The 23833-nt window shown below is 57.7% G+C and overlaps 1 protein-coding gene across 7 annotated transcripts in view; it reads right to left on the reverse strand.

Annotated features, from left to right (window-relative positions):
- Positions 1 to 1763: 1763 nt before the first annotated feature.
- Positions 1764 to 23833, reverse strand: part of MYO1C (myosin IC) — a 31182-nt gene continuing 9112 nt past the window's right edge. For all 7 annotated transcript variants that reach the window (XM_037987515.2, XM_037987518.2, XM_073023854.1 and 4 more), the window contains exons 3-32: positions 23577 to 23692; positions 22839 to 23037; positions 22379 to 22459; positions 20309 to 20488; positions 20131 to 20229; positions 19177 to 19290; positions 19015 to 19086; positions 18384 to 18503; positions 18181 to 18263; positions 17862 to 17967; positions 17668 to 17748; positions 17285 to 17376; positions 14068 to 14162; positions 13944 to 13990; positions 13743 to 13823; positions 10774 to 10879; positions 10558 to 10675; positions 9870 to 9983; positions 9718 to 9794; positions 9272 to 9340; positions 9087 to 9171; positions 8828 to 8987; positions 8169 to 8252; positions 6513 to 6606; positions 6363 to 6418; positions 6053 to 6188; positions 5904 to 5974; positions 5516 to 5613; positions 5044 to 5143; positions 1764 to 3302 (exon numbers count right to left, since the gene is read on the reverse strand). In XM_037987515.2, the coding sequence (XP_037843443.1) occupies positions 3276 to 3302; positions 5044 to 5143; positions 5516 to 5613; positions 5904 to 5974; positions 6053 to 6188; positions 6363 to 6418; positions 6513 to 6606; positions 8169 to 8252; positions 8828 to 8987; positions 9087 to 9171; positions 9272 to 9340; positions 9718 to 9794; positions 9870 to 9983; positions 10558 to 10675; positions 10774 to 10879; positions 13743 to 13823; positions 13944 to 13990; positions 14068 to 14162; positions 17285 to 17376; positions 17668 to 17748; positions 17862 to 17967; positions 18181 to 18263; positions 18384 to 18503; positions 19015 to 19086; positions 19177 to 19290; positions 20131 to 20229; positions 20309 to 20488; positions 22379 to 22459; positions 22839 to 23037; positions 23577 to 23692 (2961 nt within the window). In that variant the 3' untranslated portion in view covers positions 1764 to 3275. The remainder of the gene's footprint in view (positions 3303 to 5043; positions 5144 to 5515; positions 5614 to 5903; positions 5975 to 6052; positions 6189 to 6362; positions 6419 to 6512; positions 6607 to 8168; positions 8253 to 8827; positions 8988 to 9086; positions 9172 to 9271; positions 9341 to 9717; positions 9795 to 9869; positions 9984 to 10557; positions 10676 to 10773; positions 10880 to 13742; positions 13824 to 13943; positions 13991 to 14067; positions 14163 to 17284; positions 17377 to 17667; positions 17749 to 17861; positions 17968 to 18180; positions 18264 to 18383; positions 18504 to 19014; positions 19087 to 19176; positions 19291 to 20130; positions 20230 to 20308; positions 20489 to 22378; positions 22460 to 22838; positions 23038 to 23576; positions 23693 to 23833) is intronic.

Consider the following 23833-nt stretch of genomic DNA (forward strand, 5'->3'; position numbering starts at 1 on the left):
CTCGGCTCACTGCAACCTCTGCCTTCCGGGTTTAAGGGATTCTCCTGCCTCAGCCTCTTGAGCAGCTGGGATTACAGGCGCCCGCCACCACACCTGGCTAATTTTGTATTTTTAGTAGAGACGGGGTTTCACCATGTTGGCCAGGCTGGTCTTGAACTCCTGACCTCAGGTGATCCACCCGCCTCGGCCTCCCAAAGTGCTGGGACTACAGGTGTGAGCCACCGCACCCGGCCCACTCATTCTCTTTCTTGTGGAGGCAACACTGATTTCATTTTGGGGAGTCATCTCCTCCCACTCTTGGTCCTGTGGTTTCCGGTGTGGTTCACGTAGCTCTGTCTCCAGGGCAGGCACCTGATCCAGGCCTGACGAATCAGAATCTACTCCTCTCCCTCGCTACAGTGACTGGGTCAGGGTGGATACCTCATTCAAGTTGCTGCACTGAGAATCCACTCTGAGACTTTCACATTTTGGGAAAGAGGCACTTTCTCTTTCTTTTTTTTTTTTTTTTTTGAGATAGTCTCGCTCTGTCGCCCAGGCTGCAGTGCAGTGGCGAGATCTCGGCTCATTGCAAGCTCCGCCTCCCGGGTTCACACCATTCTCCTGCCTCAGCCTCCCGAGTATCTGGGACTACAGGTGCCCGCCACCGCGCCCGGCTAGTTTTTTGTATTTTTGGTAGAGACAGGGTTTCACCGTGTTAGCCAGGATGGTCTCGATCTCCTGACCTCGCGATCCGCCCGCCTCAGCCTCCCAAAGTGCTGGGATTACAGGCGTGAGCCACGGCGCCGGGCCAGCACTTCCTCTCTCTGCCTCCAGTGCTGAACTGACAGAATGAAAACCTGGAGCTGTGGGTGCCTCTGTGGGTGGCTGTTGCTGCCACCCCACCTCCAGGTGAGAGTCTGCTTGGGAAAGAAGCCACCGTAGAGGAAGGTTGAGCCAGGTGATGGCTCCAGACACATTCCTGACCGTGTGTGAGCACCTGGAAGCAGCCCTACCTTGGGACTAAGGTGCTAATGCTCATAAATGCCATTTGTTTTGGCCCAAGCCAGTTTGGACTGGGTTTGTCACTTGCAACAGAATTTGAACGAGAGGTGGCCGGGCACGGTGGCTCACGCCTGTCATCCCAGCACTTTGGGAGGCCGAGGTGAGTGGATCACCTGAGGTCAGGAGTTCAAGACAAGCCTGGCCAACATGGTGAAACCACGACTCTACTAAAAATACAAAAATTGGCCTGGCGCGGTGGCTCAAGCCTGTAATCCCAGCACTTTGGGAGGCCGAGGCGGGTGGATCACGAGGTCAGGAGATCGAGACCATCCTGGCTAACATGGTGAAACCCCGTCTCTACTAAAAATACAAAAAACTAGCCGGGCGTGGTGGCGGGCGCCTGTAGTCCCAGCTACTCGGAGGCTGAGGCAGGAGAATGGCGTAAACCCGGGAGGCGGAGCTTGCAGTGAGCCGAGATCGCGCCACTGCACTCCAGCCTGGGTGACACAGCGAGACTCCGTCTCAAAAAAAAAAAAAAAAAAAAAAATACAAAAATTAGCCGTGTGTGGTGGCGCGCACCTGTAGTCCCAGCTACTCAGGAGGCTGAGGCAGGAGAATCACTTGAACCCGGGAGGCGGAGGTTGCAGTCAGCCAAAATTGTGCCACCGCACTCCAGCCTGGGTGACAAGAGCGAGACCATCTCAAAAACAACCTGCAACATGAGACCCTTGGTTGCCTCCCAGGGGCCCTCTTCGTTTCCTAATACTGACAAGGAGACCACGTTGGCAAACACATATTGCTTTATTTAGTGTTTCTCTGGATTGCAGAAGTGTCAGCAGTGGGCTGAGACCCCCAGAAGGGCACAGAGGCAGCTGGGCAGCCCCCAGGCCCTTGAGGGTAGGGGTGGGGAGAAGCAGCAGAAAGAGGTGGTGCCCCTGCCACTCCCCCCAAGGCCAGCCCTTCCCCGTGCTCCCATGCCAGGGAGGGGTCAGGGGCCAGAAAAGACCCTACATCCTTGAGTGGGGCCCAAGTGTGCAGGCAAGCTGTCTGTCATCCTACGGCCTGGACTCAGGCAGAGGCGCTCTTCCCACCTGGCGGCCCCCAGGGCTGATTGCTGGTCAAGGAGCCAGATCTGCTGTCAAGACATGACTGGGTTTTGTGGGGCTCCCGGTCCCTGGGAGTGGCAGTGAGGCACGCTGAGGAAGGGCTGCCGTCCTGGTTTTGTGGCAACCTGCCGAATGACTGCGGGCAAGTGCCTTCTCCTGTTTGGGCGTCCGTCTTCTGCTCTAACATCAAGGGGCTGAGATGGATGATCTCCCAGTCTTCCAACTTCTATGGCCTAATACGTCCTTCCCCACTCCAGCACGGCCTCAGACTGCGATGATGAGGACAGGAAAAGGGCATCCTTTTTCTTCTTTTTTTGAGACGGAGTCTCACTTTGTTGCCCAGGCTGGAGTGCAATGGTGTAATCTTGGCTCACTGCAACCTCCATTTCCCCGGTTCAAGTGATTTCTCCTGCCTCAGCCTCCCGAGTAGCTGGGATTACAGGCGTGCACCACCACGCCCAGCTAATTTTGTATTTTTACTAGAGACGGAGTTTCTTCATGTAGATCAGGCTGGTCTCGAACTCCTAACCTCAGGTGATCAGCCCACCTTGGCCTCCCAGAGTGCTGGGGTTACAGGTGTGAGCCACCGCGCCCGGCCTAAAAGGACATTCTTAAGGCAGGAAGAAGAGGGCAGGCACGTGTGGTCTCAGCCCGCAGATGGAAGTCAGAGTGGGCTGCAAAAGGTGCAGATGGGCAGGCAGGGAGACAGGTAGACAGACAAGGTGCCAAGGGAATCAGGAGAGGTGGCCTGGCCAGCGAAGAGGGCACCAGAGCCCAGCCCCCCCCACCTCTCGGCTACATTCCTCGCCCTGCTGGGGTCAGGGAAAACACACCCAGTGTGTCCTCGGGTGGGAAATGGCTTTTTTTAAAAAATAGTTTCCTATAAAGCATCGAAAAGAAACCTCAGAGAAAACCTCAGCAAAAGTTCCCTTCTCTCAAACATTTGGCATCGGCAGTAGGGCTGGCATGGCTCGCTCTGGCCCTGGCTTTGCTATTGCTGTGGCCCGGCCTGGCCCACTCCTGGGGTAGCTCCTGGCCCCTGCTGCTCCCTCAAGAGAGGGATGGGCAGGAGGTGGGAGACGGCAGGGGGGCTTCCTGGGTCCCCGTCTGGAAGTTCGAGTCTTTGGTAATTGGGAGGGGAGGAGAGAAGCAAAGCGCTGGGAGCTGGGAGTCCAGTGAGCGCCTCTATCACCGGGAATTCAGCCTGGGAGCGACCTGCGGGGCAGAGAGACACCCCAGTGGTGAGGGGGAGACGGGGGCCCCAGGTTGGGGGCAGAGACACCCAAGTGGTGAGGGGGAGACGGGGGGCCCCGGCACTCTGGGAACGACCTGCGGGGCAGAGAGACACCCCAGTGGTGAGAGGGAGATGGGGGGCCCCGGCACTCAGGCTTTTTTATCCTTTTTATGGAGAATGGGGTCTCGCTGCATTGCCCAGGCTGGTCTTGAACTCCTGGGCTCAAGCTATCCTCCCACCTCTGCTTCCCTAAGGGTTGGGATTACAGGCGTGAGCCGCCACACCCAGCCCCAGCGCTTCATGGGTTTGATGCAGGCAGGAGTGGTGGGGGCCCAGTGGTCTCCATCCTGGAGACTTGGACCTGACTCCCAGAGGAATGCCCACCACCCTGGCCAGGGTGAGCCTCTCCTCCCTCCTGGCACCTCCCAATCATCCCATATCTTCCCTGCATTACCGTGCTGCCCTTTTTTTTTTTTTTGAGACAGGGTCTCATTTTGTCACCCGGGCTGGAATGCAGCGGTGAGATCTTAGGTCTCACTGGAGCCTCAGCCTCCTGGCCTCAAGCGATCCTCCCACCTCAGGCTCCCGAGCAACTGGGAGTACAGGTGCCCGCCACCACACCTGGCTAACTTTTTTGTATGTATATATATTTTTTGAGACGGAGTTTTGCTCTTGTTGCCCAGCCTGGAGTGCAGTGGCGCAATCTCAGCTCAACGCAACCTCCACCTCGCGGGTTCAAGTGTCTCTCCTGCCTCAGCCTCCTGAGTAGCTGGGATTACAGGCATGCGTCACCACGCCCTGCTAATTTTGTATTTTTAGTAGAGACGGGGTTTCTCCATGTTGGTCAGGCTGGTTTCGAACTCCCAATCTCAGGTGATCTGCCTGCCTTGGCCTCCCAAAGTGCTGGGATCACAGGTGTGAGCCACCACGCCTGGCCCTTTTTTTTTTTTTTTTTTTGAGACGGAGTCTCGCTCTGTCGCCCAGGCTGGAGTGCAGTGGCGCAATCTCGGCTCACTGCAAGCTCCGCCTCCCGGGTTCACGCCATTCTCCTGCCTCAGCCTCCCGAGTAGCTGGGACTACAGGCGCCCGCCACCTCGCCCGGCTAATTTTTTTCTATTTTTTAGTAGAGACGGGGTTTCACCATGGTCTCGATCTCCTGACCTTGTGATCCGCCCGCCTCGGCCTCCCAAAGTGCTGGGATTACAGGCGTGAGCCACCGCGCCCGGCCTTTTTTTTTTTTTTTTAAGATGGAGTCTCACTCTGTTCCCCAGGCTGGAATGCAGTGGCATGATCTCGGCTCACTGCAATCTCCACCTCCTGGGTTCAAGCAATTCTCCTGCCTCAGCCCCCACTACTAGCTGGTATTACAGGCATCTACCACCATGCCCAGCTAATTTTTGTATTTTTAGTAGAGACTGGGTTTCACCATGTTGGCCAGGCTGGTCTCGAACTCCTGACCTCAGGTGATCCGCCCGCCTCGGCCTCCCACAGTGCTGGGATCACAGGCGTGGGCCCCGCACTGCCACCTTTACAACTTCCTGCACTGAGGGGCGCGAACGGCCCCTCTCTCCCGCCCTCATGGGTGGGCCAGTGGATGGAAAAGGTGGTATGATGGCCTCTGGATTAAGGCCCATGGTGAGGTGCCTGGGCTCTGCCCAGCACAGCCAAGGAAGGCTTAGCTATCACAGCCAGGCCATGAGCGGGAAAGCAGACCCCACTCACCACAGCCAGGTGCCCGTTCTTGGCCTTGGTGATGAGCAGCTCCGAGCCGGGGGTGAAGTCAATGGTACCATCCCTGCCAGGGCCCCCTGCAAACGTGATGCTGGGGGAACGGGGTGGGTGAGGGTTTTTCCATGGAGACAGACCCCCAACTCTAAGGTGGGCCCCCGCTCTGTTCCTGGATGCCCACACAGCCTCCTCTCCACCCCCCGCCCTGTCCCCGGGTGTCCACACAGCCCCCTCTCCACCCCCCGCCCTGTCCCCGGGTGCCACAAAGCCCCCTCTCCACCCCCCGCCCTGTCCCCGGGTGCCCACACAGCCCCCTCACCACCCCCCGCCCTGTCCCCGGGTGCCCACACAGCCCCCTCTCCACCCCCCGCCCTGTCCCCGGGTGTCCACACAGCCCCCTCACCACCCCCCGCCCTGTCCCCGGGTGCCCACACAGCCCCCTCACCACTCCCGGCCTGCCTCTCACCTGCCCTGGTTGATGTTGACGTTGTTCACGCGGTCGGCACTGATGGCTGTCTTGGTCAGCGTTTCAATCACATGGTCACTCTGCAGCACCACATCTCCCTGGGGGGCCAGGAAGGAGGGATCAGGCCCTGGCCAGAACTCGAGGACCCTCTGCCTCACCTCCCCATCCACTCCTCACTCCCTATCCACCCCCTGCCCCCATCCAACCCCCAACTCCTCCCCGTCCAGCACCCCATTCACCCCCAATCCCCCCAACCCCCTCATCCCATCCATCCCCCCACCTCCCCATCCACCCCCACCTCCTCATCCACCCCCACCTCCCCATCCCCCCCACCACCCCATCTACCCCCCACCTCCCCATCCATCTCTCCCCATCCATGAAAGGGCACCTTTTGCTTATTGTCCTCACGCTGTACATGAAGCACAAACAGACTGTCGCTCAGGCTACTGACAGAGATTCCTGAAGGGAGAGGGCAAAGGTCAGAGGTCAAGTGTCAAAGCAGGGGCCCTCCCCCTGCAGCCCTGGACTCTGGCTGACCGGTCAGGTTGGCGTAATCAATCCTCTGCTTAACTTTGGCATCCTCCACGATGACCACGGCGTTGGGCGTAAGCAGCAGCTGCCGGGAGCGAGGCTTGTAGCCCTTGCGGTCATATTTCACGACAGGCACAGCATACTGGGGACAGAGGCCAGGCTGAAGGGGCTTGGGGAGAAGCTCCCAAGGCTCCGCCTGTACCCTGACCTGCCTCCAGCTCCTGGGTAGCAGAACCGCACTGCCAGACTCAGGGCTGCAGGCAGGCTCTTACCTGAATGGGCTCAGATGGACTCAGGGTTGAGGGCAGGGTCTTACCTGAATGGGCTCAGAGCCCAGGGCCTGAAGCACTCGGGAGCTGATCTCGTCTGCACCTGCAACCCAGATGGCAGGGAGGGAGGTCAGAGGAGGCAACAGGGGACCAGGACAATGACGAAAGGTCTGAGTGCTGGAAAGTCAAGGGCTCACCAAGCCGAGTGCTAATGAAGAGTCTGGGCACACTCTGAGGGTAATTATCCTTCTTGCCCTTGAAGATCTCACTAGCCACGGCCTTCTGCTGCAGCTAAGGAGACAAGGGGGGTGAGGAGAGTGTCATGGTGGGGGGTACCATCTTGGGGGGCAGAGCCAGCCTTAGGACCTGAGACAGCCTCCCTCACCTGCTTGCTGGTCCCTCTCTGGCTCAGCACCAGGAGGTTGAGCCCTGCCCCCCACACTCCCATCAACCCCCCACTTCCTGACCCTCTGCCGCCACCAAACACTCCCCAGCGGTGTCATGAAGGCACTGCCGGGTTTTGAAACTGGCCTTGGAAATGTTTCCCCACCCCATCAGGCCCTGGTGGCCCTGAGACTCAGCTCCAGCTTGGGGTCTTCTAAGTAGCAGATCACTAATACTCAAGGTTACTGGAGGTTATCTATGCTGGGTGGGTGTTTTAGAATCATCCAGTACTGAGTTGGCAAAAACACGGCACATCAACCAATGCCTGTAAAGAGGACAGACATCACCAATCCATCCAAGTGAAGACGCAGACTTTTCAACACAGGGTTCTGAACAGTCTCTACCAATCAAGGGCAGTTGGCCCGCGAGGTGAACCCTATTGGCCACCCCAAATGTACTCCAGCGTCCACTTCCTACAAAAGGCCCAGCAGGGCCTGGCATCCAACTGAGGTCGACAGTAGACTGGGGTAAATACAATAGACCGAAAAAACGACAGCAGACAGGGGTAAATACGGCAGACAGGGGTAAATACGGCAGACAGGGGTAAATACGGTAGGCGGGGTAAATATGGTAAACCGAGGTAAATACGATAGACAAGGTAAATACGATAGACGAGGTAAATACGATAGACGAGGTAAATACGGTAGACAGGGTAAATACGGTAGACGGGGGTAAATACGGTAGACGGGGGTAAATACGGTAGACGGGGTAAATACGATAGACGGGGTAAATACGGTAGGCTGAGGTAAATACGGTAGGCAGGATAAATACGGTAGATCAGAGTAAATACGACAGACGCGGTAAATACGGTAGGCCGAGATAATACGGTAGGCAGAGTAAATACGATAAGCCCAGATAAATAAGGAAGGCAGGGTAAATACGGTAGACCGGGGTAAATACGATAGACGGGGTAGAGTAGACCGGGGTAAATACGGTAGACTGGGGTAAATAGAATAGACCGGGGTAAGGCCGGGCGCGGTGGCTCAAGCCTGTAATCCCAGCACTTAGGGAGGCCGAGACGGGCGGATCACGAGGTCAGGAGATCGAGACCATCCTGGCTAACACGGTGAAACCCCGTCTCTACTAAAAATACAAAAAAACTAGCCGGGCGAGGTGGCGGGCGCCTGTAGTCCCAGCTACTCCGGAGGCTGAGGCAGGAGAATGGCGTGAACCCGGGAGGCGGAGCTTGCAGTGAGCTGAGATCCGGCCACTGCACTCCAGCCCGGGCTACAGAGCAAGACTCCGTCTCAAAAAAAAAAAAAAAAAAAAGAATAGACCGGGGTAAATACAGTAGGCGGGGTAAATACGGTAGACCAGGGTAAATGCCCCTCTAGGCCGACACTCTCTGAGGAATGCCTGCGGTTCCCTGACTCCACTTCCTCATCCTCACCCAGCACCACTCTCCGTACCTGCTGCTTCCACTCAGGGCTGATACTCCGGCAGTATTTCCACACCATGTTCTTTATGCACAGCTCCCGCAGAAGCTCTGAGGCCTGAAGGGAAGAGTGAGGTCAGAGCTCCTGGACACCCTGGGCCCTTCCCTCTGAAGACATCGAACACGTGTTACCCCAGCCTTTGGATAAGCAAAGCCCCCTCCATCTGGACAACGCTTCCACTCCTGAGTCAAGAGACCTTACTCAGCATGGCGCGGTGGCTCACGCCTGTAATCCCAGCACTTCGGGAGGCTGAGGTGGGTGGATCACCTGAGGTCAGGAGTTCAAGACCAACCAGGCCAACATGGTGAAACCTTGTCTCTACTAAAAATAAAAAAATTAGCTGGACGTAGTGGCAGGTGCCTGTAATCCCAGCTACTCGGGAGGCTGAGGCAGGAGAATCGCTTGAACCCGGGAGGCAAGAGGTTGCAGTGAGCCAAGATCGCACCACTCCCTGGGCGACAGTGTGAGACTCCATCTCAAAAAAAAAAAAAGAGAAACCTTACTTTTCACTGCCCAGCTCTGGTCTGGGCCTTCCATAAGCCCCTCCCTGACCGATCCTTTGGCCCCAAGAAATCAGACCCTTCTGCTGTGTACTTTGATGGTCCCTAACTTGGCAGGGGGTGCCCACAGACCTCACGCAGGGCAGGTGGGGGTGTGGGCCAGGAGGTGTCCAGGACATTCCGGGGCAGCTGCCGCCGCAGGTTTAGCAAAAAAGAGGTGCGCACATGGTCCAGGAAGAAGGCGTTCTCGGGGCAACGGGGGGCGTGGCGCAGGATGAAGCCTCGGATGAGCCTGGGGTCGGGGGCCAGACAGGGTTGGGGGTGAGGAGGCTGATGGTGAACCCCCCACACGCCCTGCTCTGCAGCCCCCACAAGGCACCCTGGTGCTCACCGCCGGATGGTCTGTGCTGCCCACTTCCTCTTGGTTGCCTTCCTCCGGCCCAGCGTTCCACGCCACCACGACTGGATGCAGATGGCTGTCGTGGAGACCACAGATGGCTGACCTCTATCTTCTTACCATGGTGGCCCCCCCTGGCCCCAGACCCCGCCCCTCCTGAAAACCCAGGGCCCACGAACCTGATCGCTTCACCCGGAGGAATTTCTGCCGCCAGTGAAAGCCCCTCCAGGCAGCTTGGATCTTTGTGGCTGCAGTTGGGAAAGAAAGGCAATTGGCCAGAACGCGGGGAGCCAGCTGGGAGCCTGGTGCTGTCTGCGCTCCATGAGTGGCATGAATGGGAGAGTGGCTGAAGGAGCCAGCGAGCAGGAGACTCGTGGAGAATGAATGTGGGGACTGCCCGGAGAAGGGGGGGCAGTGGGTGTGATGGCGGGCGTGAGGCTGGAGCTGGTAGGGAGGGGGTTCCAAGTCAACTAGTGGACTCCCTGGAGATGGACTCCCTGGAGCTGGGTGTGGGGCTGGAGCTGGTAGGGAGGGGTGGACTCCCTGGAGAAGAAGCCCAAGGGAGTGACTTCCCTGCTTCCCGGAACAGACTCCGTGCGGCAGGAAAGGTGGGCTTCTCTCTCACCTAGGCTCTGCCGCCGGACCTCCAGGGCATCCTCTGTGGCAAACAGGGTCTTGGGGAAGCGGATGAAGATCTTGGTCCTGGGAAAGCAGCAGTGATCAGCCTGGGGTTGCCACCCCTATTCCCCGCAGGCACCTGGCATGGGCACTACTCACCTGCCCATCTTGTACTCTTCTGGCTTGTAGCCCAGGTGTCGGACCAGCACAGACACTCCATCCTGCGGCCGTCCTGCCCATGTGGGCCACGTCTCTGGGCACAGTGACTTGTACCTGGGGATAGGAGGGGCAGGAATGCACGCGGTCCCCACCCACCCCAGTTAGCAGCCTGCTCTGGGCACCCGCTGGGTGCTCCCATTGACTTGTTCACAGCTCGCAGGAGGCTCACTCGGTCACTGCCCCCATTTTAAACATGAGGAAACCGTTCTCATCTACCTAAGGCCAAGTAACTAGGAAGTGGCAGAGATGAAATTCACACCGTTTGGCCCCCCAGACCCCTGACTCAGAAGAACCACAAAGCCGCTCCACCCTTTCTGAGCCGCTTGGAAGCTGCCCTACAAGGCTTGCTACCGCCTGCCCCTGATGCCCGGTACGTGGACGTAGGCCTCCTGTACCCCGGAGCGGGCGCTCCCGGAGAGCACGGCCAGGGGAGCCGGTTGTTCTGTCCACCCAGCTTGATGTCAGGTCTGCAGCACCAAAGGTTCCTAGCACGAGTCCCCCAGCAGCCCAGGGCGTCCGCGTCCGCATTTCTAAAATGGGGCCGAGAACCCCTGTCTGCCCTCATGGGACCTAGGGGCTCCTACCCTCCCGCTCCCCTTCCCCGGCACCAAGCCGGACCTGCCCCTACCTTTGCAGGAAAGCTTCATATTTGCGGCGATAGGCAAAGCCGGCTCTGCGCACGCGCAGGTTCTCCATCAGCCCCAGGTACTTCACCTGGTGCCGGATCAGCACCTCATCAAAGCGGCCTGGGGGAGGGGGAGAGTCACGGTCAGCGGGCTGGCGCTGACAGTCTGTCACTTGCAGGGGAGGCCCGGCCCCTAAGTCCCCCGTGGGAGGGGCCTACCGGGCTGTTTGGCATCATTAGGCTTGATGCAGCGGACGTAGGCGGGCTCCTTGGACTGCAGGATCTCCACCAGCTGCAGGAGGCTCATCTTGAACTGGGTAGCGACCTGGCGAGCCGAGAGGCATGGAAGGCTGGCCCGAGCTGGGCTAAAGCTGCTGACCCCAGCAGCGAGTTCCCCACTCCCCCGGCTAGTGACGCAAGCAACAGCCCCTGATTCGGCCTGGCCCTTATTCCTCCCACCGCACATTCCTCACCGCAGAGGAGGGGGCCAGACTCCACCCTTACCCTCCGGCTGGGCGAGGGACCGCAGTCTCCGAGCCTCACTCCAGCCTAAAACTCCTGCTCAGGTCTCCCAGCAACCTCAATGCTACACCTCCCGTTAGTGGCCCTTCTTTTTCTTTCTAGAACTTCAGGGCTGGGCCGGGCGCGGTGGCTCAAGCCTGTAATCCCAGCACTTTGGGAGGCCGAGACGGGCGGATCACGAGGTCAGGAGATCGAGACCATCCTGGTTCACACGGTGAAACCCCGTCTCTACTAAAAAATACAAAAAAAAAAAAACCAGCCGGGCGAGGTGGCGGGCGCCTGTAGTCCCAGCTACTCGGGAGGCTGAGGCCGGAGAATGGCGTGAACCCGGGAGGCGGAGCTTGCAGTGAGCTGAGATCCGGCCACTGCACTCCAGCCTGGGCGACAGAGCTACACTCCGCCTCAAAAAAAAAAAAAAAAAAAAAAAAAAAAGAACTTCAGGGCTGCGCTCCTGAACAGCGTGTCCCATGCTACACATTCAGCTATTATCTGGGTACGCTGCTCTGCAGGATCTGGAAGGATCTCAGGCCTGGCGGAGGAACACACTCCTTAGCAAAGACTCACAATTCCGTGGGGTCCGAGAGTAGCAGGTGTGTGCCTGGGGGTTCTGAGAGCCCCACAAAGGGACAGCTCATCCAGTCTGAGGGGTAGGGAGCACCAGGAGGCGTCTTCTAGAAATGACGCTCGGCTGAGCTTTAAAGGGTAAGGAGGGGCAAGTGCAGTGGCTCACGCCTGCAGCAGTGGCTACGGGGAAAGACTGAGGGGAAGCTGCTAAGTACTGTGGCAAGATCCACTGGCTGGAGGAGGGGGACAAAGAGAAAAAAGAACTAAGGGGCCGGGTGCGGTGGCTCACGCCTGTAATCCCAGCACTTTGGGAGGCCGAGACGGGCGGATCACCTGAGGTCGCGAGTTCAAGATCGCCTGGCCAACACGGTGAAACCCCAGCTCTACAAAAGTTAGCTGGGCATGATGGCAGGTGCCTGTAATCCCAGCTACTCGGGAGGCTGAGGTAAGATAATCAAGTGAACCTCCCACTTGAGCCTGGGAAGCCGAGCTTGCAGTGAGTCGAGATTGCACCACTGCACTCCAGCCTGGGCGACAGAGCGAGACTCCGTCTCAAAACAAGAACCAGGGATGACACCAGGTTTCTGGCCTGGGGGACTGGGTGAGTGATCCCTGTCCTGAGTTAGGGAGAGAAGGAGAAAGCCTGGAGGGGGAGACCAAGGACCCATTTGTTACAGACCAGTGGGGTCTAGGGTGCCTGGGGCCATCTAGGGGAAGAGGATGAGATACCGAGTCTGTGGCTGTGGGAGAGGCCTAGGCAGGAGGGTGTGCAGGCATCCACAGCAGGGAGACGCTAGCGCCAGGAGGATGTGGGCGCTTTGGGAGAGGGTGGGGCAGACAGCAGCAGCGGGCAGGGGCCCAGGGAGCCAGACCCTGGGCGGAACAACGCTGGCATGCCCTCCCTGCTAGGCAGTCTGGCTTCCACCTCCCTATAGACCCACTGACCTCACTCCTCTGGGGCTCCCTCTTCTTGCCAAGCCCAACAGCCGTACCTCTGCCCCCAGCTCGCTGGAGCTCTCCCTGCACCTGGCACCCTGGCCATGCCTGCCTTTCCTGGTCCTTCTCCTTGATGCCATGGCTTTCCCGCTCACCTCCTGGCCTTTTTAGACTCTGTGTCTGGATTGGGCCCTCACTATAAGTTCATCTGACATTCCCAAGTCATCTCCAGTGCCTCCTCCTCCAGGGAGCCTCCCCAACCCCTCACCCCTTCCGCCCTGTCAGGCCGTTTGCTGTTCCCTCTTCTAAGTTTGCAAAGCACTCTGTGCACGTTGCTGCAGCCACACCCACTCATTCTGGTACCTCAGTGCCTGGCAGCGTCTGCTATAAATGTCTGCTGAGTGGGTGGACACATGACAGCAGCCACACAGAGGCAGCTGTCAACACAGGGACACCCAGAGACAGATGTACACACGGATTCCCCTACAGACACAGCCCACACTTAAGACACATGGCTCCACTCTAGACAGAGCACACGCCCGCGCACACACACACACGCACACACACACGCACACACGCACGCACACACGCACACACACGCACACACACACACGCACACACACACACACAAGCACACACACGCGCGCACACACACACACACACGCACACACACACACGCACACACACACACACACAAGTAGGCAAACAGGGATGGGCATGGTGGCTTACACCGGTAATCCTAACACTTTGGGAGGCCGAGGCAGGTGGATCACTTGAGGTCAGGAGTTTGAGACCAGCCTGGCCAACATGGTGAAACCCCATCTCTACTAAAAATACAAAAAAATTAGCCGGGTGTGGTGGCAGGCACCTGTAATGCCAGCTACTCAGGAGGATGAGGCAGGAGAATCGCTTGAACCTGGTAGGTGGAGGTTGTAGTGAGCCAAGATTGCGCCACTGCACTCCAGCAAGGCTCTGTCTCAAAAAAAAAAAAAAAAAAAAAAAAGTAGGCAAAGCAGCACCTAAGGCAGCCCCCTACAGACACCTGCATATGTGCACACAGGCTCCAACACGCGTTCACACGCACGCTGCCAGCTCCCAGGCTCATGCAGGCCCTTATGCATGTTGGGGTGCGCACACCCCTGTGCCCGGTCCCACCACCTCCTCACCGTCTCTGGCCGCTTCTTGTCACTGAGCTCGCTCCGGTCGAAGCACTGGCTCATAATGGGATTCTTCGAGCTACACATGGTCTGTGTGGGCAGAGCCGGGGTCAGGGAGGCACACAGGGACAGGCAGGACAGGCTCCTGGACACAGGTGCAGAGCTGTGGGCTACCACCACCCCCACCCCAGCCTCCCGGGTCCTCCTCACCTCCTTAAGGTTCCGGAAGAGAAGGTCATTGTTTTTGTCCAGAAACCCTGGGAGGGGAGAGCAGGTGTGAGGTGAGACAGCCTCCCTGCAGGCCCCGGTGGGGACACAGCCCCAGGACCCTCACCTGTCACGCTGTAAGTCACCTCCCCAGCGTAGTGCAGAAGGCGGAATTCCCCTCGGCCCAGAGATTTCCGGGTCCGCTGGTCAGCCAGCTTGTGCCTGGGGGTGATGGGGAGGAAGCTGCAGATGGCCGGCCTGAACCAAACCCTCTGCCTGCTGAAGGGGCTTCAGGAACATGAACCAGTCACATAAAGAGCAGGTGCACCCCAGGCCGGGCACGGTGGCTCACGGCTGTAATCCCAGCAGTTTGGGAGGCCGAGGCGGGCGGATCACAAGGTCAGTAGTTCGAGACCAGCCTGGCTAATATGGTGAAACCCCGCCTCTACTAAAAACACAAAAATTAGCCAGGCTTGGTGGTGGGCACCTGTAGTCCCAGCTACTTAGGAGGCTGAGGAAGGAGAATCGCTTGAACCTGGGAGGTGGAGGTTGCAGTGAGCCAAGACTGAGCCACTATACTCCAGCCTGGGTGACAGACCAAGATTCTGTCTCAAAAAAAAAAAAAAAAAAAAAGAGCAGGCACACCCCAGGGCTGGGTCACTGAGGCAGGCCAGGCAGAGCCGGTGGCCTCCCTGCAGGCCAGGCAGAGCCGGTGGCCTCCCTGCTCAGAGCAGACCACAGAGGCTCAGAGGGTAGATGGCCCTGGTCGGGGCCACACAGTGCCAGGACCGGGACCTGAGCCACCTGACAGCCAGGGCACGCTGCAGGGAGGGCAACTCACGTTGCTTCCGGCTGCTGCGGACTCTGCTCAGAAGGCGGTGGTGAGCTGACCACTCCTTCTCAGAACAGAATCTGCTGCCCCAAGAGAGCACTAAAGTCTTAGGCATGTTTATACCCTTTGGCCCACTTGCTACTTTTAAGAACTATTTCAAGCAGCTAACCAGAGATACAAAGATGGAAGGCACGAGATGTGTGTGGCAGCCTTGTGATTCCAGCAGAAACCTGGTGGCTGGCCAGGGGCCCTGAAGAGCTGGCTGGGAGAGGGGAGTATCTGTGGGTCAGAGCCACTCCGGGAAGACCTTTGAGGAAAATTTTCTGTTTGATGATACAGGAAAATGTGCAGGATATAGCATTACCCTGAGCCTTATACACAAGAAGTTCTTGACTATGAAAAAAAATGCATAGAAAAAGGCAGGAGGGAAAGGCAGGAGGGAAATGCCTCGCACGGTTATCAGCTGTGGCCTTTGGGCAACAGAATCACAAGTGGCTTTTGCGTACCGTCCAACTTTGTGCTAATGAGCAATATTATTTTTATAATCAGAAACAAGTTTTTAGTATTTATTATTTAACGAATCAGGCAGCCCCTAAACCAGAATAGCTTCAGAGAGACTCCTAGACACGTTTTTTTTTTTCTCTGAGGAGTCTGGCTCTGTCATCCAGGCTGGAGTACAGTGGCGTGATCTCAGCTGACTGCAACCTCCGCCTGCCAGGTTCAAGCGATTTCCCTGGCTCCCGAGTAGCTGGAATTACAGGTGCCCACTGCCAGGCCTGGTTAATTTTTGTAGTTTTAATAGAGACGGGGTTTCGCCATGTTGGCCAGGCTGGTCTTGAACTCCTGGCCTCAGGTGATCCGCCCGACTCGGCCTCCCACAGTGTTGGGATGACAGGTGTGAGCCACTGTGCCCATCCAGAGACAAATTTTTAATTTTTTTTTTTTTTTTTTTTTTTTTTTTTGAGACGGAGTCTCGCTCTGTTGCCCAGGCTGGAGTGCAGTGGCCGGATCTCAGCTCACTGCAAGCTCCGCCTCCCGGGTTCAAGCCATTCTCCTGCCTCAGCCTCCTGAGTAGCTGGGACTACAGGTGCCCGCCACCTCGCCTGGCTCGTGTTTTTCTATTTTTTAGTCGAGACAGGGTTTCACTGTGTTAGCCAGGATGGTCTCGATCTCCTGACCTCATGATCCGCCCGTCTCGGCCTCCCAAAGTGCTGGGATTATAGGCTTGAGCCACCGCGCCTGGCCTCAGTATCTTATTATGCAAAAAATACTCATGGATTTGGCATTCAGCAGCCCTGGGACTGACCCCGGCTCGGCAACCTAGATGAGAGGTAACTTTGGGGAAGTGACTCTGCTTCTTGGAGTCTCAGTGAGAAAACACCAAGAACCCCTCCAGGAGCGGCTGCAGACGAAGCCACGACGTGCACGGCACGCGTGAGACCGCGCTGGACAGAGGCACTTACTCCTGTTCCCACCTCGCCCCACCTCAGGGGATTCCTTCAGTAAAAAGCAGTTTCGAAATAAGGAAAAATCTCAGCAAGGTTCTTTTATTTATTTTTGAGACGGAGTCACGTACTTTGGCCCAGGCTGGAGTGAGTGGTGTGATCTCGGCTCACTGCAAGCTCCGCCTCCTGGGTTCACGCCATTCTCCTGCCTCAGTCTCCCGAGTAGCTGGGACTACAGGCACCCGCCACCATGCCCGGCTAGTTTTTTGTATTTTTTTTAGTAGAGATGGGGTTTCACCATGTTAGCCAGGCTGGTCTCGATCTCCTGACCTCATGATCCACCCGCCTTAGCCTCCCAAAGTGCTGAGATTACAGGCACGAGCCACTGAGCCTGGCCTAGCAAGTTTCATTCTCAAAAAAGAATAGGGAAGAAGCCAGGCTACTAGCATCTTTCTTTTTTTTTTTGGGTCAAAGTCTTGCTCTTGTCACCCAGGCTGGAGTGCAATGGTGAGATCTCAGCTCACTGCACCCTCCACCTCCCGGGTTCAAGCAATTCTCCTGCCTCAGCCTCCCAAGTAGCTGGAATTACAGGTGCCTGCCACCACACCCAGCTAACTTTTGTATTTTTAGTAGAGACGGGGTTTCACCATGTTGGCCAGGCTGATCTTGAACTCTTGACCTCAAATGATCCACCCACCTTGGCCTCCACAAAGTGCTGGGATTATAGGTGTGAGTTACCACGCCCAGCTGTTTTTTTTATTTTTTGAGATAGGCTCTTGCTTGTAGCCCAGGCTGGAGTACAGTGGGTTGAGCCTAGCTCACTGCAGCCTCAAAACTCCAGGGCTAGTAATGCTCTCGCCCCAGCCTTCTACAGAGGTGGGACTCCAGGCGTGTGTCAGCATGCCTGGCTAAGCTTCTTAGTTTCTGGACACACATGAGGGGTCCTTAACTCAGCACTTGGTCATCTCCTTGTGGCTGGTGTTTTGGGATCAGGGAGGGACTCCCGCACTCTGCAGGCTCTGCCACGAGTGAGTCCTCGCCCCCAGCAGCCCCGCGGCCCCACTCACGTCAGGAAGTGTGGATGGTGCTTGACCGTGTCCTCCAGTTTCTCTAGGAAGGTCAGGTCCGTGGCCTCCCCGGGGCGCAGACACTCCTCATCCTGGGGGGTGTGGCACAGGGGGGGACACATGGGGGAGGGGCCAGAGAGCATAGAGGATTGGGGTCACCGTGCTGGGAGGCACAGACACAGGGGAGGGGGCAGATCACAGGCAGCCTCCATAGAGCTTCCGACCGGGGTGGCGCCTCCCTCCATCCGCCATTCACAGCCCTGCCCTGTCTCTACTCAGCCCCAAACTCTGGCCCTCTGTGGACCAGCCTGCAGAGAACGGAGAAGGGGTACATCCTCCCACCCAGCCTCCAGCACGAGGCCTTGGAGGCACAGAGGACTCACCAAAATCGAGATGATGCCCTTAAACTTCTCCTCCACCAGATCACAGATGATCTTGTTGTTGAAATACTGGACGGGCTCCCACTGAGGGGCAGAAGGGAAGGAAGGCATCACCGTGGGGTCCTGGCACCCTCTCCCAGGGGCCCTGATGCCCAGGCTCCCCATGGCCCAGAGAGCGCCCTCAGGCTTGCACACACCGCGATGCCCTCTGCCTCGTACTCCTCCTGCTCCGACTTGAGCGTGAGCTCGATGAAGAGCTGCTGCAGCTTCTCGTTGCAGTAATTGATGCAGAACTGCTCAAAGCTGTAAGGAAGGAGAAGCGTCCACAGTGGCTCAGTGGGGACACAGGACCAGCAGAGGGGAAAGGCTGGACGAGGCCCCTGAGCATAGGAGGTGAGACACAGAGCCAGTCCCCGGCTGGCTGGGGAGTCACGGGGCAGGAATGAGAGGCTGCGGGACAGAAGAGAGGGAGCAGGACAGGAGCCTGGGAGGAGACGGGGGAAACGTGGCGCTGACCTGTTATGCTGAAACACTTCGAAGCCATAAATATCCAGGAGCCCGAGAACCGTGGTGCTCCGCCAGCTGGGGCTCTCCGCATCCTAGGGCAGTCATTCAACCGAAGGCATGGGCCCCCGTGTGTGCCAGCCCCACCCCGCAGCCCCCCGCCCCACTGATGGCCCTCCCTCCTGCCTCGGGAGCAGTGTGGAGCGAGCCCTCACCTTGGAGGCCAGCGACCTGTTGATCTTCCCCACGAGCCAGGTAAAAGTGCGGCTGTACACAGCCTTGGCGAGAGCGTCTCGCGCGTAGGCGGCCTGCTCCAGGTTCAACGGGCTCAGGAGCTATGGGCGCAGCGTGAGGCAAGGAGATGAATGCCACAGAGCCCTGCATCCCACCTGCCCCCAGGCTCAGGCAGACCAGGAAGCCGTCACCACTCTGCACTCCCAGCTCCAGTGAGCCTGCGGTGTGGGGAGGGGTGCTGGTAGTGGGACCTCAGGGAGGACAGGTGGCCACCCCAGAGGGAAGGTGGTAGAGGGACAGGTCCGAGTAGCTGGGATGACAGGCGCCCACCACCACGCCTGGCTAATTTTTGCATTTTAGTAGAGATGGGGTTTCACCATGTTGGCCAGGATGGTCTTGAACTCCTGACCTCAGGTGACCTGCCCACCTCAGCCTCCCCAAGTGCTGGGGTTACAAGTGTGAGCCACTGTGCCTGGCTCTCTGCTTCCCTGAGCAGCCTTCCTTCCATCCCTCCAGCACTGCTGAGGGGACCAGGCAAAGGGGAGTGATGGGAGTAGGGGCTGCTTTGGAACACCTGCCCCTCCACACCCGAGGGCAAGGACCCAGCCTCACCTCCTCCCCCTTGGCGATGATCTTCCTGTGTGTCAGGGCTTCTCGCAGCGTCGAGCCTTCCACGCTGAGGAGCTGCCAAGGGCAGGCAAGGATGCGGTGAGGGCGCACCCCCAGCCCCCACCCCCACTGTCCTCCCCTTACCCTCTGCCCACCCCCGCTCACCCTGGTCAGATACTTCAGTTGGTTCTCGGTGGTGACCTGGGCGTTGCTCTCCTCGTCGGCAGCAAAGTGGATGTTACCCAAATGCAGAACGCTGGCCACGATGCTCAGCAGGTCCTGGGGAGCAGGCCGGGGGCAGGAGGGGGTGAGAGGGGCCAGAGAGCCCCAAGAGGGCAAGTAGCAGATGGCCATGCAGGGGTGGGTGGTGAAGTGTCTGAGAGGAGAAGGGGCTGGAAGTGGGAATGGGTGTTAAAGGTGGAAGATGATTCTGGGGGTGGGCCGGGCACAGTGGCTCACGCCTGTAATCCCAGCGCTTTGGGAGGCCGAGGCGGGCAGATCATCTGAGGTCAGGAGATCGAGACCAGCCTGGTCAACGTGGCGAGGCCCCATCTTTGCTAAAAATACAAAAATTAGCTAGGTGTAGTGGCAGGTGTCTGTAATCCCAGCTACTCAGGAGGTTGAGGCACGAGAATCACTTGAACCTGGGAGGCAGGTGTTGCAGTGAGGTCAGATCGCACCATTGCACTCCAGCCTGGGCAAAAGAGCCAGACTTCATCTCAAAAAAAAAAAAAAAAAAAAGGAGCCGGGCACGATGGCTCATGCCTGTAATCCCAGCACTTTGAGACTGAGGCAGGTGGATCACCTGAGGTTGGGAGTTCGAGAAAAGCCTGACCAACATGGAGAAACCCTGTCTCTACTAAAAACAAAAAATTAGCCAGGCGTGGTGGTGCATGCCTGTAATCCCACGGGAGTTTGAGTTGGGAGGCTGAGTCAGGAGAATTGATTGAACCGGGGAAGCGGAGGTTGCAGTGAGCCGAAATTGCACCACTGTACTCCAGTCTGGGTAACAAGAATAAAACTCTATCTCAAAAACAAAACAAAACAAAACCAACAACAAAAGAAGGTAATTTTGGGGGTGTGAGAGGAGGAAAGGGAGGGTCCCGGAAGAGGCCTCACCTCCACTTCATCCTCAGTGAAATCAATGACCGTCAGAGCCTTCCTGACCACCTTCCAGTCACTCTTGTCGTTGATGGAGGAGACTTTGGCACACTGGCCCTGGAGGAAGGGCACGGCTGGGTTAGAGCCCTGGCCACGGATCCCTGGGTGGCACCTGCCCTGCCTGCCAGCCACTCACCTTCACCAGGTACAGGTAGCTCTGGGGGTTCCGTTCCAAGCCCAGCCTGCGAAGAGTTTCCTCCTCACCCCCCTCCAGCAGCTGGTAGAAGACGTGGAAGTTCCGCTCCCCGTGATTCTGGTGCACCACTCGTGACTTTTCCAGGAGGTAACTGAGGATATGGCCACCCACGGGGGCACCCTGTGGGCAGGGCAGGGCATAGGCCTGGTCGGGGGAGTGGGAACAGAGCCATCTGCCCGTCTTCTCCCGATTCCTGGGCTTGGGCAGCCAGACCTGGGCGCCAATTCCAGCCCTGCCACTAGTTGTGTGGGCTCAGGCACACCACCCACGCTGGACTCAGTTACTTCATCTAGGAAATGGGGAAATTCAACTCCATCCACCTGGTGGCTCCACCTGGATGCCTGACAAGCATCGCAAATTCAACAGGCCTGAAACGGAACACCGGACCTTCCCCCTCTTCAAACGAGCTCCTTCCTGCTAGTGTCCGCCAATCTTGGTCAGTGGTGAGTACATCCTTCTTGCTCAAGCCAAGGCCCTGGCAGTCCTCCTGCAAGCCTGTTTTTCTTCCATACCCTACATCCAATCAGGCAGCCGATCCTGCTGCCTTAACTTTTAAAACATCCAGAATCCAATCACTGCACCACACTGGTCTGAGCCACCGTCACCTGTCACCTACACGATGACATCAGCCTCCTAACCGGTTTCCCTGCTTAGCCTGGTTCCCCCACCATCTATTCATCTACTCCCAATCTCCCAGTGAAGCAGCCAAAGTCTTTTTTTTATTCTTGGAGACAGGGTCTTGCTCTTTCACCCAGGCTGGAGTTTTTCACTGCAGCCTCAACCTCCCAGGGCTAGGCTGGATTGCAGTGGTGAGATCTCGGCTCACTGCAACCTCCGGCTCCCAGGTTCAAGTGTTTCTCCTGCCTCAGCCTCCTGAGTAGCTGGGACAACAGGTGCCCGCCACCACGCCTGGCTAATTTTTGTATTTTCAGTAGAGATGGGGGTTTCACCATGTTGGCCAGGCTGGTCTTGAACTCCCGACCTCGTGTGATCTCCCTGCCCCAGCCTCCCAAAGTGCTAAGATTACAGGCGTGAGCCACCTCACCCAGCCCAATGACTCCCCTTCTACTCAGAGTTTTAAAAAAAAGGCCGGGCGCGGTGGCTCACGCCTGTAATCCCAGCACTTTGGGAGGCCGAGGCGGGCGGATCACAAGGTCAGGAGATCGAGACCATCCTGGCTAACATGGTGAAACCCTGTGTCTGCTAAAAATACAAAAAATTAGCCGGGCGTGGTGGTGGGCGCCTGTAGTCCCAGCTACTCGGGAGGCTGAGGCAGGAGAATGGCATGAACCTGGGAGGCGGAGCTTGCAGTGAGCTAAGATCCTGCCACTGCACTCCAGCCTGGGTGACAGACCGAGACTCCATCTCAAAAAAACAAAACAAAACAAAAAAAAGGTTCTTGCAATGACCCAAAAGGGCCTGCACCATGTGGCCTCTCTCTGTTCTCACGCCCCTGCTCTCTTCTCTGGCCACTGTGGCCTCCGTGCTGTCCTGGAACACTTCCAGGACCCTCTTATCTCAAGCCTTTTGTCCTGGCTCTTCCCGCTGCTTGGACAAGCACCTGCACAGCCTGCTTCTTCGTCTCCATCAAGCCATTATTTTTTATTTTTTCTAGAGACAGGGCCTCACTCCGTCGTCCACGCTGGAGTACAGTGGTGTGATCACAGCTTAGGGTAACCCTGGACTCCTGGCCTCAAGCGATCCTCCTGCTTCAGCCTCCAGAGTAGCTGGGACAACGGACATGTGCCACCCCACCCAGCTGTCAATTTAAAATGCCACTGTCTCAGTGAGGGCTACCCTAATACGACCGCACCTGCCCCCTACCCCTTACTGCGTTGTATTTTCTGCCACAGCCTCAATTTCCCTGTTTATTGTTTATCACCCTGCAAGGCAGGAGTTTTGTTTGCTTTGTTTTACTGCTGGAATTCCAGCACCTGGAATAGTCCCTGGTACCTAGTAAGTGCTTAACCTACTGAATGGGAATCCTCTCGACACACACATCCATGGTACCTTGAAGTCAAACTGCACATCCATGTACTTCCCGAACCTGCTGGAGTTATCGTTTCGGAGGGTCTTGGCATTTCCAAAGGCCTAGGAGTGGACGGGGGTATGAGGGACACCTGGCACTCTCCTCCTGCCCTCCCCACCCCACCCTGTAGCTACTGCTGCCCCTCCCCTCCCACACTGGGCTTCTCTCCCTGTTCCTCACCTCCAATACTGGCCTCCTCTCCCGGCCCCTCCCCTCCCGCACTGGCCTCCTCTTCCGGCCCCTCCCCTCCCGCACTGGCCTCTTCTCCCGGCCCCTCCTCTCCTGCACTGGCCTTCTCTCCCTGCCCCTCCCCTCCAACACTGGGCTTCTCTCCCGGCCCCTCCCCTCCCGCACTGGCCTCTCCCTGCCCCTCCCCTCCCGCACTGGCCTCCTCTCCCTGCCCCTCCCCTTCCGCACTGGCCTCCTCTCTGGGCCCCTCACCTCCAGCACTGGGTTGCTCTGCAGCAGCCGGTCCCGCACAGCACCTCCGCGCTCGGGGGCTGGGCAGGTCTCTGCATAGAACTGTAGCAGCCTCTTGGTGGCCTCGGTCTTGCCTGCCCCACTCTCCCCAGAGATCATCACTGCCTGGTCCCGACGCTCTGTACGCAGTGCTCGGTATACAGTGTCGGCCACGGCAAACCTGGGGCAGAGGCTCGTCAGGGAGTTCGGGGAGGGGGGCCAAGCGGAGCCCCACAGGGAGTCCCACTCCCACGTCTGGGTGGCATCCTCTCGTGAGTGGAAGTCTAATATATCCTTGAGGATGTATTGAGGATGGGGACTGGAGGTCCCTCGCAGGTGTGGGCCATGGGAGATCTGTCACAGCTGAGAATGGGCGTCACTGCCAGCAGGAGGACTGAGATGATCTCACAGGTGGGAGTCTGGAGGTCACTTAGGTGGAGGCTGGAGTCACTCTTAGGTAGGGTTGGGGGGGGGGGTCTTTGCAGGTGGGGTTCAGAGGTCACTAAGATTGGGGGGCCACTCCCAGTTGGGGTATGGACTGAGTCCCACCCAGATGGAGTTGAGTTGTGACACTCATCTCTGGTCACTCGGGGGTGAGAAACTGTGGGATTCCTCACAGCTGTGGCGCAGGAGGTCAGGATCATTTTAGAGTAAGGGTTGGGTGGGGCCACTTCAGATGGAGACAGAGGGGTCGCTCCCGGAGGGGCTAGGGTCACTCACAGATGAGGGGGCACTTCATAGAAGCTGACGCCACGGTAACGCTCCATGTGCTGCCGACTGTAGATCTGCAGGTCCCGGTAGGGGTTGACAGAGACCAGGACGGGGCCAATGTAGGTCTGGGGTTGGGGGAAGAGGTTCAAAAGTTTATCCCGGGCCAGGTGCAATGGCTCACGCCTGTAATCCCAGCACTTTAGGAGGCCGAGGCAGGCGGATCACCTGAGGTTGGGAGTTCGAGACCAGCCTGACCAATATGGAGA

The sequence above is a fragment of the Chlorocebus sabaeus genome, chromosome 16 (assembly GCF_047675955.1).
Source record: "Chlorocebus sabaeus isolate Y175 chromosome 16, mChlSab1.0.hap1, whole genome shotgun sequence".
NCBI lineage: Eukaryota > Metazoa > Chordata > Mammalia > Primates > Cercopithecidae > Chlorocebus > Chlorocebus sabaeus.